Source organism: Rutidosis leptorrhynchoides, chromosome 3 (genome assembly GCF_046630445.1).
Source record: "Rutidosis leptorrhynchoides isolate AG116_Rl617_1_P2 chromosome 3, CSIRO_AGI_Rlap_v1, whole genome shotgun sequence".
NCBI lineage: Eukaryota > Viridiplantae > Streptophyta > Magnoliopsida > Asterales > Asteraceae > Rutidosis > Rutidosis leptorrhynchoides.
Window position 1 is genome coordinate 670,128,007 of NC_092335.1, and position 15,929 is coordinate 670,143,935.

Below are 15,929 nucleotides of genomic sequence, written 5' to 3' on the forward strand. Positions count from 1 at the left end.
CCAACCTTCCCCGTATCCCGGCAACGATGTCCTTGTTGGTAACTTCAACTTGCCCATTTGCCTGCGAGTGAGCGACGGAACTAAAGGTCTGTTTAATATTTAACCCATCACACCATGACCGAAACGGATCATGAGCAAACTGTTTGCCGTTGTCACTTACAATTTCATGTGGTATTCCAAAACGGCACACAATTTCCTCCCAAACAAAGTTCACAATCTGTTTACCCATTATGCTTTTCAAAGGTTTGGCTTTAACCCACTTGGTGAAGAAGTCAATTGCAACAACTAAGTGCTTTCCGTCCGGAAACGGTCCTACCAGATCAATTGCCCATTTGTAGAAAGGCCAAGCAGACGTAACGGGGATTAGCTCATGCGCCAACATGTGAATTTGTGGAGCGTGACGTTGACATGAAACACAGGCTTTGATGATTTATTTAGTATCACGGTATATTGTGGGCCAAAAATACCCTAAACGCATTATCTTTCCCACAACGGTCCCAAACCCTGCGTGCATGCCACAAGTCCCTTCATGCACCTCTCTTACAATTGTTTCTGCTTCATTCGGACCAACACATCTTAAAAGTGGTGCCGTAAAGGATGTCTTGAACAGAACTCCCTCCCTTAGCATGTACAAAGGTGCTTTCATACAAATCTTCCTTGTCGTTGCCCTGTCGGTTGGCAACATCCCGCTTTTAAGATACGCAATGATGGGACTCATCCATGTCTCGACCTCCTCCACGGGGGCCACTTCCTGTACCACGTCAGTGGACTTTTGACTTAGGACCTCCACCCAAACGTCCTTGGCAAAGTGACTGAACACGCTGGTTGCAAGTTTACTGAGCGCGTCGGCCTTTTTGTTCATGGACCATGGCACTTGCGTGATTGAGAAAAACTCTAATTTGTTGGCCATTTCTTCCGCCAATCTTAAATATTTCTGCATTTTCGGATCTCTAGCTTCAAATGTTCCGTTCATCTGATTCGCCACGAGCTGAGAATCGACCGATACCTTCAGGGCTTTAATCCCCATCTTCTCAGCCATTCGTAAACCGGACAGCAACGCCTCATACTCAGCTTCATTATTGGAGGCGGGGAACTCGAAATGCAATGCGTAGGTGTGTTCCTCACCTTCCGGGCCAATCAAAATTAGACCTACACCCGCTCTGTCGGAACTTTATGCTCCGTCATTAAATAGTTCCCATGCGATGGTATTTAGCACTTCTTCGATAGCCGGTGATGGTGGCTCGGGGCATATAGATTCAATAATGAAATCTGCCATGATCTGGCCTTTAACCGCGGTACGGGGGGCGTAATTGATTTCATGTTCGCCTAGTTCAATTGCCCACTTGGCTAACCTTCCAGAAACCTCAGGTTTGCTTAACACCTATTTAATAGGTGAATCAGTTAACACCAGCATCGGGTGAGCCTGAAAGTACCATCTCAACCGTCTCGCAGTGTGGACTAATGAGAAAATAAGCTTCTCAATCAGTTTGTAATTAACTTCGCCATGTTGCAGCACTTTGCTAACAAAATAAATCTGCATCTGTGTGCCGCCTCGTTCTGCGACGAGCACTGAGCTGATAGCTTCAGTTCCTGCCGCCAGATAAATTGTTAAAGTTTCTCCTGAAAGCGCAACACGTTAGCATCATAAGGTTTACAGATTTGTAAATATCATGGAACGGTTACTTTACCCGACACCGGGACGGTCAGTGTCGGCAATGTCTTGATCAGAGCTTTCATCTCCTGAAAGGCGTGATCCACTTCAGGAGTCCAATCAAAATTCCATCCCACGCTTTCCTTCAATACTTTGAAGAAGGGTAACGACCTTTCCAATGCCTTTGACAAGAACCTGGACAGTGCTGCTAGCTTACCGTTTAGGCTTTGTACTTCCTTTTTTGTTCGTGGTGCTGCCATTTCATTAATAGCTTGAATTTTCTTAGGATTAGCCCTGATGCCACGCGTCGTGACAACATGTCCCAAGAACTTCCCTTCCTCGAATCCAAAACTACACTTTTCCAGATTCAGCTTCATGTTGATTCTACGCAGGGAGTCGAACGTTTCCTGAATGTCTTTCAAGAGATCCGCTTCGGTGTGACTTTTGATCAGGATATCGTCGACTGTCAAAGTTCGTTGAAATGCCCAAGGAAGTACCTTCACCTATTCGTAGAATTGGCAACGCAAGATCTCAAGGAAGAAACAATGACTAATACTTCCAACTAAATTTTGGGACGAAATTTCTTTTAAGGTGTAGGTAATGTAACATCCCGCATTTTTTCGTTAAATTATTTTAACGCCCGTCTTTTTTTTTAGATAATATCTTCCGTTATCTAAATTCGTACCTTTCGTTGACTAACGTTCTAATATTTCCGCTATTTAATTATAACATCACTCGTTTACTCGAGCGTTTTTAAATTAATTCGTTCGGTTAATTCCCGCACCCGACTACAAACTTGAGGGACCAATATTGCCAAGAGACCAAAGGTGTGACTAGGTCAAATGGTCAACACCTTCCACATCCATTCATTCATCCACCTTTTTCTTTCTTTCTTACTTCCTTTTTCTCTCAAGAACACAAACAAGAATTCATCATCTAAATTCGGTTTAGGGAGCTAACAACAAAATAAATTACATATTTGGAATCCTCTCTTCATCCTCTACAATTTGATACCAACTTCATCTCGTTTGGGTAACATTTTTAAAACTCTAGATTTTTCTAAACTCGTGTTTTTTACTTGAAATTGTGTTAGTTAGTGTCTATGGCTCATGTCTAGCATGAATATATGATTTATTTGCTCGATTTGTTGATTTGAGTAACTAGTTTGAACATTTGAAATGGGTGTGCTTAATCTTGTGTTTTGGGTAATTAAATGTTGTTAAATTGTTAAAGTTCATGTTTTAATTGTGTTACTAGTATCACTAGCTTCGTTTTGATGTATAGGTTGATTAAGAAAACTTCAAACACATGAATATTGATTTTGTGAGTTTTGGTTAGGGTTTGATAACTCTTAAAATGGACTTTTGATGATTTGAATGCCATAAAATGTTGTTGGTAAGTGTTTGGTTGGATTGTATGCTTGATTACCTTTGAAACGGCATATCATACATGTAAATTGGTTTCCCGAATCATGAAATGCATTTTGCGAACTTGAGACTTTGATTATGAACATTTAACGATCTTTTGACGAGGTTTTTGTTGTTGTAAATGATGAACTCAATTGATGATATGTGGTTAGTTTTTTTCCTCGTCAAAATACCTTCCCGATGATATAAGATACATGTTTTGATTGTTTGCGGGTCATAAATTGGGATTATTTGAGTTTTGGTTCGTGCATTTGGTTGTTGCAGCAAAACAGGGTCTGCCTACAGATCTGGACGCCATCCAGATTATTGGACGCCGTCCAGGCCTTCAATGCTGGACGCCGTCCAGCAAACCTGGACGCCGTCCAGATGCACTGCCAGTTGTTGTTTTGTTTGGTCATTTTACGAAAAATGTTTGCTATGCTATGGACCTCCGATTCACATGTACCTTGTTCTAACATGCTTATATATGATTATATAACTTAGAAAAATTGTCGGACACCCGACCCGACCCCGTTGACTTTGACTTTGACCGAGTTTGACTTTTAGTCAAACTTAACCAAACGTTTATGCAATCGTTCTAACGTGCTTTTATACTTGATTCTTGCATGAAACTTGACAACGTGATTCACATGCTATACTATTCGAGTCATAACGAGCCATAGGACTAATTGAACACATTTCGCCCGACCTTGTGTCGTAACCGGTTAATTGATACAACTTACTTATTTAGGTCAAGGCTAAGCAACTTTCATGCACACGTTTACTTTGTGAAGTACATTTATACTCGTGCACTCGAGGTTAGATCATAGTCCCACCTTTTCAACAACTCTTTGTGCTCTTAAATTTTGGGCTGAGAAACATATACTTTGTTACATTTTGTACTACTTACTTTTATACTTTGAACACAAGTACGATGAAACAAACATTCCACAGCGAGTTAGAACAAAAATCCTCAATTCGGTTATCATTAGTTACACTTGCAGGTTGTAAGCGAGAACTTATATTGTGTGGCCATACGGGTTTGACAAACCCTCATTACGGACGGTTCGCTACCGTCTACGGATAAAATATATTTTCGAGAAACAGTGTATGTTCTAACACTATTGTGATGGGGTTCTATGGAAGGAAACATTAAGTCTTGATAATTGGGTGCTCGCGAACAACTTTTGGAATGCAACGATTTAGATAATCAACGTTATGGAAATACAAAATTTTGTGGTTCAAAAACAACGTTTACAAACACCTATGATTTCACCAACGTTTTTCGTTAACAGTTTTCTATATGTTTCTCAGGTTCATGAATGGCTATTTGATACATGCTTCCGCGTACACTCATACTTGCTTGGGGTCAAGCATACATGCATACACTATGATTACTTGCTTGGAGTCAAGCATACATACATACTTACGCTATTTATAGCAACTGTGATTTTAAACTAATTATGTCGCAAGTTATTTCATTTATACTTTATACTGTTGTAAACTTAAACTTGTTGTTGATCCGTTGGTAAACTAAACTTTGTAAGTCTTGTACTTTTCAAATGAATGCGACATAATTTTGGTCAAACGCGTCTCATTTAGGGACTATGACCACGTAACGGGACCTAAGTTAACGGCGCCGTCAATGACGATTTTATCGGGTCGTTACAGATGGTATCAGAGCATTGGTTGTAGGGATCTAGGATGTGCATTAGTGTGTCTGACAGAATCGTTAGGACGCATTAGTGAATCTAGACTACAATCGGATAGTTAGCCATTGCATTCTGACATACATTTGCTATAGATAGCACTTACTTGACTACTTGTGCATTATACTTGAATCATTCTTAGGCAAACTTCTTAATGGTACCAAGTTTTCATCATACGAATCCGTATTCTGCAACTTTTTGGTAACACACGTAAATTCATGATTCATACGCGTAAGGATGACGACGACTTCATTAGTCACACTTGTTCGGGAACTCTGTCTCCCAGATTGTAATTCACCACCATCTCAACTTACTATCGGTGTTGCACTGGTGTTCCTTACTATCTACCACTTCTTGTTACTACCATCACTACTCTAGGTGAGTATCGTCATCACTATTTATCACTACGGTAGCGTACTATTCGTTATCATGATTCGTTACACTTCCTGTACCGAAATACACTATTGTTTGACTTGAACCGCTTTGACGTGAACAATCATTATACATTTCCCTCGGGGAACGCTTCTTTAGAGTTGCACTAATTCTTTCGATTCAATACGAGTCACGTTAGAGATGTCGTTACACTTTGTTCGTTTTAAAACTTCACGATTACACGAACTTAAATCTATGGAGTGATGTAGGAATGGAGGTATGAGTTAGCGTAATATAACGACACTCGATCAACGTGGTTATATTACGGTAAGTCATACCAAAGTTCTAATGACTCGTGATGGTGATTGGACTCGATCAACTAAATCACCACCATGTGCCATGTACATGACTTCATTTTTCTTGTTTGGGATATCCGAAAACTCTGAGAATATTGATAACAACCGTACCCGGGACACATCGTCGATTATTGTCGAACCATATTTATGCTTCCGAATGAATGACAAATTCTTTCAGCTTCAAACATATGTTACACATGTCTACTATCTCGTCTTCGCACAGTTTTATCGGCGAACTACAACATCCTTGTTATGCTCACATCGAGGCGGAAACTTCTCTCGCATCACACTCGTACTTCCGTAAAAGGAAATCTTTATTCTAAATTCTCAATGGAGGGAGAGACTCTTCATGTTATACTAGTATTCGCCTTGAGGGTGAATAGTCCTAACGAACGTTTTCGGAAACCGATAAATCTTCCGTGGCTAGAAATTCTTGAGAAACAAAAACTTGTTCAAAATATATCTTGAGGAGATATACTTCGTTTCGGATCGAGATCCTCGTTTCACTTCTAGATTTTGGGGTGCCTTACAAAAAGCCTCGGGACCACATTTAAACATGAGTACAACACATCAACCACAACCCGACGGACCGAGCAAACATACGATTCAAACCTTGAAAACCATAATACGAATTTGCGTTATCAACTTCAATTTACTTGAGAAAAGTAGTTGCCTTTAGCCGAATCTTCTTACTACAATAATTTTCATTCAAGTATTAACGTCACACTTTTTGAGGACCCGTATAGCCGCAATTATCGTTTTCTTAATCGTTGAGCCGAAGTAGGTGACATGCAAACCACCGGACCCGAACTCATTCATGAAACAACCAAAAAATTATTCAATTCCAAGAAGGGCTCAAGACGGCCCGTAGTCGCCAAAAGAGCTACACCGATGTTAGACGTAAACATTTCAAATTCCAAGTGGGTAACCGCGTAACGTTAAAAGTCGAACCCTGAGAAGGTGCAATCCGTTTCGGGAAACGTAGAAAGCTAAATCTGTGATACACAAAACCTTTTAAAATCCGGGGGCGTTTTGAACCCGTTACTAGCCGTTTAGATTTTCTGACACGTTTGAGTCTCCGTTCATCCTACATTCTATGAATCAACTTACAGAAGTGTCTTGCGAAACAAGAACTTGTTATTCCTTTCGATGAGCTTACTATCAATGACAAACTTCACTTTCTAGGAGGACCGGTTGAATTATAAATCGTGAAACCAAACTTTAAAACAACGTAAAACCCCGACTGTCAAAGTTCGTTGAAATGCCCAAGGAAGTACCTTCACCTATTCGTAGAATTGGCAACGCAAGATCTCGAGGAAGAAACAACGACTACTACTTCCAACTAAATTTCAGGACGAAATTTCTTTTAAGGTGTAGGTAATGTAACATCCCGCATTTTTTTCGTTAAATTATTTTAACGCCCGTCTTCTTTTTTTTAGATAATATCTTTCGTTATCTAAATTCGTACCTTTCATTGACTAACGTTCTAATATTTCCATTATTTAATTATAACATCACTCGTTTACTCGAGCGTTTTTAAAATAATTCGTTCTGTTAATTCCCACACCCGACTACAAACTTTAGGGACCAATATTGCCAAGAGACCAAAGGTGTGACTAGGTCAAATGGTCAACACCTTCCTCATCCATTCATTCATCCACCTTTTTCTTTCTTTCTTACTTCCTTTTTCTCTCAAGAACACAAACAAGAATTCATCATCTAAATTCGGTTTAGGGAGCTAACAACAAAATAAATTACATATTTGGAATCCTCTCTTCATCCTCTACAATTTGATACCAACTTCATCTCGTTTGGGTAACATTTCTAAAACTCTAGATTTCTCTAAACTCGTGTTTTTGACTTGAAATTGTGTTAGTTAGTGTCTATGGCTCGTGTCTAGCATGAATATATGATTTATTTACTCGATTTGTTGATTTGAGTAACTAGTTTGAACATTTGAAATGGGTGTGCTTAATCTTGTGTTTTGGGTGATTAAATGTTGTTAAATTGTTAAAGTTCATGTTTTAATTGTGTTACTAGTATCACTAGCTTCGTTTTGATGTATAGGTTGATTAAGAAAACTTCAAACACATGAATATTGATTTTGTGAGTTTGGGTTAGGGTTTGATAACTCTTAAAATGGACTTTTGATGATTTGAATGCCATAAAATGTTGTTGGTAAGTGTTTGGTTGGATTGTATGCTTGATTACCTTCGAAACGGCATATCATACATGTAAATTGGTTTCCCGAATCATGAAATGCATTTTGCGAACTTGAGACTTTGATTATGAACATTTAACGATCTTTTGACGAGGTTTTTGTTGTTGTAAATGATGAACTCGATTGATGATATGTGGTTAGTTGTTTTCCTCGTCAAAATACTTTCCCGATGATATAAGATACATGTTTTGATTGTTTGCGGGTCATAAATTGGGATTATTTGAGTTATGGTTCGTGCATTTGGTTGTTGCAGCAAAACAGGGTCTGCCTACAGATCTGAACGCCGTCCAGATTATTGGACGCCATCCAGGCCTTCAATGCTGGACGCCGTCCAGCAAATCTGGACGCCGTCCAGATGCACTGCCAGTTGCTGTTTTGTTTGGTCATTTTACGAAAAATGTTTGCTATGCTATGGACCTCCGATTCACATGTACCTTGTTCTAACATGCTTATATATGATTATATAACTTAGAAAAATTGTCAGATACCCGACCCGACCCTGTTGACTTTGACTTTTACCGAGTTTGACTTTTAGTCAAACTTACCCAAACGTTTATGCAATCGTTCTAACGTGCTTTTATACTTGATTCTTGCATAAAACTTGACAACGTGATTCTAATGCTATACTATTCGAGTAATAACGAGCCATAGGACTAATTGAACACATTTCGCCCGACCTTGTGTCGTAACCGGTTAATTGATACAACTTACTTGTTTAGGTCAAGGCTAAGCAACTTTCATGCACACGTTTACTTTATGAAGTACATTAATACTCGTGCACTCGAGGTGAGATCATAGTCCCACCTTTTCAACAACTCTTTATGCTTTTAAATTGTGGGCTGAGAAACATATACTTTGTTACATTTTGTACTACTTACTTTTATACTTTGAACACAAGTATGATGAAACAAACATTCCACAGCGAGTTAGAACAAAAATCCTCAATTCGATTATCATTAGTTACACTTGCAGGGTATAAGCGAGAACTTATATTGTGTGGCCATACGGGTTTGACAAACCCTCATTACGGACGGTTTGCTACGGTCCACGGATAAAATATATTTTCGAGAAACAGTGTATGTTCTAACACTATTGTGATGGGGTTCTATGGAAGGAAACGTTAAGTCTTGATAATTGGGTGCTCGCGAACAACTTTTGGAATGCAACAATTTAGATAATCAACGTTATGGAAATACAAAATCTTGTGATTCAAAAACAACGTTTACAAACACCTATGATTTCACCAACATTTTTCGTTGACAGTTTTCTATATGTTTCTCAGGTTCATGAATGGCTATTTGATACATGCTTTCGCGTACACTCATACTTGCTTGGGGTCAAGCATACATGCATACACTCTGATTACTTGCTTGGAGTCAAGCATACATACATACTTACGCTATTTATAGCAACTGTGATTTTAAACTAATTATGTCGCAAGTTTTTTCATTTATACTTTATACTGTTGTAAACTTAAACTTGTTGTTGATCCGTTGGTAAACTAAACTTCGTAAGTCTTGTACTTTTCAAATAAATGCGACATAATTTTGGTCAAACGCGTCTCATTTAGGGACTATGACCACGTAACGGGACCTAAGTTAACGGCGCCGTCAATGACGATTTTGTCGGGTCGTTACACAAGTAGTTTCACCTGTGAATCCTGTAACGGGATGAAGGGGCGGCTTCAACCTATCATGTACGTCTTGCGACAGTTGCAAGAAACAATGCTCGTACAAGACATCGACTGCGCTTCCGGTGTCCACATAAATTCTAGAAACCTTGCAACGTCCCACCGTTGCGGTTATCGTCACGGGCAAATCAGTAGGGCAGACCCTCTAGAAGGCGGCGAACGTGATAGGGGCGCATTCCCATTCCTCCAAAACTTCTGCCTTTCGAATATGGCCTGAGTGCCACATTTGTATCATGTGGATATGCTTCTCTGGAGCCTTTTCCTTTCCCCGTTTCCAGGCAAATTTTTTCGTCCCCGGGGCTTTGACACGCGACGATTTCAGATGGTCAAATTTCCCCAGCTTCAGCCATTCAACTATCACCTTTTTTAGTTCCCTGCAGTCGTCAGCGTCGTGACCTTTATCCTCGTGAAAAATGCACCATTTGCTTTCATCAACAGCGAAGCGGGGCCGCATCGGCTTCGGTGGCGGGAAATGCTTGCTTACTTCCTTCGTTGCCAGGATTTCCTTGGGCGTTTTGGACAACGACTTCACCAAACTTTCCTCTTCGGGTGACAACCTTTTAGAAACGTACCATTCGTACGGACGGTAACTGTTACGATTTTCAGACTTATTGCTGGAGCATCCATAGCCTCTGCCGCCTCCACTGCTACTTCATTTGTACTTGTTACTTGCATTTCCATTGCTATTACCTATATCATCCTTATCGCTTCGGTCTGTCGAACCGTGATCTCCAATTGCAGCGTCATCAAACTCCTCGGATCACACATAGTCCCTTACCATTTTTACCGCCTCGACGTACGTTTTTGGTAACTTACACCTCATCGTTTTTACCAGGGATAAATCCCTAACCTGACAGATCGCCATGATATATGCAGAAATTTGCTGCGACTCCGACAAATCTGGAATTTTCTGGCATTCCGCGTTGAAGGGGGAGGTGAAATTCATCAGCGACTCGCGTGACCTCATTTTGATGTTGTGCGCATCCAAGTAGGTCAGTTCTGTTCGCTTAAAATTATGGAAGCATTGCACGAACTTGGTCCTAAGGTCCGTGAAGCTAGTGATGCTCAAGGTAGGTAATTTGGCGATCCACTCCCTCGAGACGGACTGAAGCTGTCCCGGGAACATGTGGCACGCCGTGGGATTATCCCAATGTTGTGTCTTGACGGCGTGTTCAAATTGTTGCAAAAAATCCTCATGGTCCGTGCTGCCGTCATACATCCCTAACGTGAGGGGGGGTAGTGAGGACTCCGAGCAATAGATGAGTAGCTATTTCTCGAGTAAACTTTTCAGATGTCGCAGAAACCTCGAATGACCACTTCACATTGTCTCCCATCAATGCATACCAATTATTTAACATGTTGTCCGCCACGCCGGGCTGCTCGACCTGGGCACTCATAGATTCCGGTGCTGCTAGAATCAAGTTCTCAATTAAGTCCTTACGTGCCTCCTCCTGGGTTTTGCTGGAGCTCTTACCGGCTTTGGTTACCGAGCGTGTAGAGCTACGGGGCGGAGCTTTCGACATGCCGGTTGGCTTCTCCCTGCCTTTAGTCATGAGTGAGGGCAGAACAAATCCCCCTGGCCAGAAAGCGTATGGCTTCCTCGCCGTTGATGGGCTTAAGCTGATGAACAAATCCTTGAGTATCCGTCTCCTCCGTGTCGCATTTCTCGGATTCATCCTCATCACCGCCGAACTGTAATCTGGTGCGTTTGATTTGCTCGTCTGGAGTTTCGTAGACGCTGTCATCATTAGGTTTCAAGGGGTCATATGGTTCTTTGCCAGCGTCGGTGTTTAGTGATGGATTGGAACCTTCTGTCATCTTGTATGAAAAATGTTGATAAAAACGGGTCCCACGGATGGCGCCAAATGATCAAGCCAAAATTGACTCGAGTGCAGTTACGTGAAATGACTAACCTTCGGAAGGGATTCCTCCGGTAGATGTGATGAATATGAGGGGTGTTGTGGTGGTTGACTTTTGCCGAGCCTCCAAGGTGAGCTTAAAAGAGTGATCAACAATGGTAAGTGTGTGTTAATTGATCCCCCTCAAATGTTTGATTATGGTTAGTATTTATAGGCATAAGATTGACGGTTACCAAGGATAACCGCCATCAACCCACTAACCCACGATTACCACTCCTAGAATCCTCTAATCATGCCCACTATCTACTCCACATTCTCCTAATTTATCGGACAAGCGGTCAGCTGAGTGGACCCAGTTAACAACGCCATTAACGGTACGCTACGGGTGGCGTAGCGTAGCAATGATCGTGGTTTGAAGTGTTGTTGACTAAGCAGTACTATTAGCCCAGTTGAAGCTAAAGAAGCCAAGTGCCCAGCTAGGAGATACGCCATGCGCCATGCGTGACGTCCATGGCAGGACGTGCGTCATTAGTAGTCAAAAGGTTCTTTCTATAAGGAAATTAGTGGATGATTGATGTTGAGCATCATAGATGTCTTGAATCTTAATTCGTTTGCTTTCCGTCTCTAAATTAATAATAGAAAATAGGAAGAAGAAAAAAGGCATTTGGCCTAGCGGTATCGTGGTGGCCCTCCAACCAAGAGGTTGAGGGTTCAAGTCCCACTTGAGACATATTCGTGGTTGTAAATATTCATGTTAATAGTGTGTGTGAGTTTGCCTTTCAAAAAAAAAAACAGTTTTAAAAAATTATTTAATTTATGGGTTTTTGTATGTATATGTATAGCAATATGCAAGGTTGCAAAATTCGCTATTCGGAGATTAATCGGTTGGGACTTTGAAAAGATTAATCAGAAATTCGGAGATTAATCAGATTGTACTGTATACATTTAAATATTAAATTTTAAAAATTATATGTATAAATATAGAAACAGACCATAAATATAAAAATAAACTTTAACATAATTGTCTAAAATTGATTATTTTGCTCCAAAACTATAAATATGTTTAAATTCATGTTAAAATGTTAACCATTTTTTACTTTGACCGATTTTGGTTACAAAATTCGGTTTTGATCCATCAATTGACATTGACCGTTTAATTAAATGGATTTTTGTAAATCGGAATGGATTGCTCTTAAAAATGATTAAACAGAGATTAATCGGTGAGTAATCGAGTTTTTTACAACACTGGCAATATGTAATAGAGTTCAGGATAAAATATCTAATAAAGTTTTGAGTTGCTTGGTATTCCGTATTCTATTTGAGACATCTATAGATTCTATTATATTCCTAAAATGATGACATCATAAAAAAACATTTTTCTTTGTTAAAAAAAATTAAAAAAAAAATCTAGACACTCATTGATGTAATGAAAAAATTGTTATATGTATGGCCGACACTTTTTCATAAAGTGAATTTTGTGGATCAAAGTTAGTTCACGGATATTATTATTCTACCAAACTGCACAGTAAATTATTGTATTATAAATACCAAAGGATGTGATTTGCATAAGATGCACACATAGAATATATTTCATATATCATCATTCTTTTACTCTCTCTTATTTTAAGTAGCCTATAGTCAAGAACAACCACTAAAGGTATTTATAAGCCTACTGAATTATAACACGAACCAAACCACTAAAGGTAGTTATAAGCCTACTGAATTATAACACGTTATCAGCACGAAGTGCTCCGTATAATCAAGGTAATAAAAAAAAATCTTTAACGATATCTTCTATTATTTATTAGTAAGATAAATATTATTATCATCATAACTAACATTTATATTTATGTTATTTAAGTTATATATGGTCGGTTATACCACCAAAATTATATTTATGTAATCTAACTTTTATTAACTTCATTAACATTTATATTTATGTTATATATGGTCGGTTATACCGCCTAATATTTATTTCTGTAATCTAACTTTTATTAACTTCATTAACATTTATATTTATGTTATATATGGTCTGTTATACCGCCTGAATTATATTTATGTAATCTAACTCTTATTAACTTCACTAACATTTATATTTATGTTATCTAACATTTATGATTATTTATGCAATTAATCATTATTTATTTCATGCATACTAATGTTTATTCTTAAATTTATTATTTATGAATAATATGTTTATTATCTTAATCTTCGTATTTATACTAAACATATTTATACTAAATGTATTTTATAGTAATCATATTTATACTAATAAAATTCTTTTATTAAAATGATTATTAATATAACGAGTACATAACATTCGTTAACGTCAACTAACGACGTTACAACGGTCATATATACATAACGGTTGTTAATGTCAACTGACGACGTTACAACGACTATATTTTTCAAATATAAAATAAACATCTCCGTTTTCACATTTTCACAAATCAATCTTCATTTTCTCAGATTACCACTCTCAAAAAGTTTTTGAAAAGATGATTCACACAAGGATGATTTTTCCTATTGTATTGGTCATATTAACTATCATCATTGTTGCTAATATACCACCGGGTGAACCTATATTCTATCATGCCCTTGTGGTTTTATTATTTGTAATCATACCATTATTCTGTTGTTTGCTAATTATAAATTTAAAATGATTCTAATTTCATGTTGTTAGAAATTGATTATGATTATAATTTATGTTGTTCATCTTTCTGAAAATAGAAAATGTCAAACTCATCAAAGCTTGAGTTTGATGCCCTAGACGTATCGGGAACAAACTACACATCATGGGTCATGGATGTAGAAATAAATCTTGGATCATTGGGTATTCTAGAAACTTTAAAAGAAAACAATACTTGTCCTGATCAAGATAAATTAAAATCAATTGCTTTTATTCGCAAACATATTGATATCACCTTAAAACATATGTATCTCACTATCAAAGATCCACATGTTTTATGGGAAAGTATCAAGAGTAGATTCGATAATCAAAAGGAAATATTACTCCCAGCTGCGAGGGAAGAATGGAGAAATCTAAGGTTCCAAGACTTTAAAAAGGTAAGTGAATACAGCTCGGCCATGTTCAAAATCCGTTCAAAGCTTCAATTCTGTGGTCAAGAAATAAGTGATGCTGATATGATGGAGAAAACTTTCTCCACAATGCATTCTGCAAACATTACTATACAAGAAAATTTAAGATTGCAGAATTACAAAACTTTTTCCAAACTTCAAACTTATCTCTTAGTTGCAGAAGTAAATAAAGAATTACTGATGAAGAATCAAGAATCTCGTCCTACGGTGCGCTAGCATTTCCTGAAGCTAATGCTATTAACAATAATAATAATAATAATAAAAGAAATGCGCCCGGACGAGGACGTGGGCGAGGTCGTGGTCATATTGGCCAAAACCATCATCATGAAAATTACCATAACAATAATAAAAATCATAACTATGTTCGAAATCATCCTTATGGTAATGGTCGTGGTGGTGGTCGTGGTCGTAATGGTTACGGTGGTCGTAGTCGTGGACAAAGAAATAATAATCCACAAAATTATAAATCTCAACTACCATACAATCCCACAAATCATAATGTTGAAGGAAGCTCTTCAAAGAATATTGAAGATTCTTGTTATCGATGTGGTAAAATTGGACACTGGTCTAAGAACTGTCGAACAAATCAATATTATGTTAAACAATATCAAGAATCCCTAAAGGGAAAAGGAAAAGAGGCAAACATTGTCGATGACCTTGATACAAAAATCACTGAGCCAACAAGTGACTACTTTAATGAATAAATTTTCTATTATATGTCCATATCAAATAAATGGATGTAGATTTACGATCTATACCATATTTACTTTACTATATGTTTCCTTATTATGTACTTTCGTTTATAACATATTTTGAATGTAATATATTGATGAATTATGTACTCATTATTTGTTTCTCATATTTTGAATTTCATGATGTACACTACTGGAGTGCAAAATCAGTCAAATGGTGGGGATCTTTGTATTGCAGACAGTGGTACCACACACACTATACTCAAATCTAAAAAATATTTCACTGATTTTAAAGCAACAGAAGGAACGGTACATACTATATCAGGTCCTGCGGATTTAATAAAAGGAATGGGAAAGGCAAAATTCATGTTACCAAATGGTACAAATTTTCTGATAAAAAATGCCTTATTTTCTCCCATGTCAAAGAGAAATTTGTTAAGCTTCTCTGACATATACCAAAATGGATATGATTATCAGTCAGTGACTACAGAAAATGATAAATACTTAAGTATCACTGACAAGAAGCATGTGATTGAAAAACTGCCAAGACTTAGTTCTGGTTTACATTATACATATATAAATGTACCAGAAGCACACATGGTAGTTAATGAAAAGGCATGATATCCTGTAATGATCAATCTGTGGCATGAAAGATTAGGCCACCCAGGATCAACAATGATGAAAAGAATAATTCAAAATACACATGGACATCCATTGACGGATCAAAAGATCCCTCATGATGCACTTATCCCATGTACATCATGCTCACTTGAAAAATTGATAATAAGACCATCACCTCTTAAGGTTGAAAAAGAATCACCATTGTTTCTTGAAAGAATTCAAGGTGATATATGTGGACCAGTTCATACACCAT

The 15,929-nt window shown here is 38.0% G+C and overlaps 1 protein-coding gene across 1 annotated transcript; it reads right to left on the reverse strand.

Annotated features, from left to right (window-relative positions):
• Positions 1-430: 430 nt before the first annotated feature.
• Positions 431-1,039, reverse strand: LOC139902616 (uncharacterized). Its single transcript, XM_071885224.1, has one exon. It carries the CDS (start codon positions 1,037-1,039, stop codon positions 431-433), a length of 609 nt encoding a protein of 202 aa, XP_071741325.1.
• Between the last annotated feature and the right edge of the window lie 14,890 nt (positions 1,040-15,929).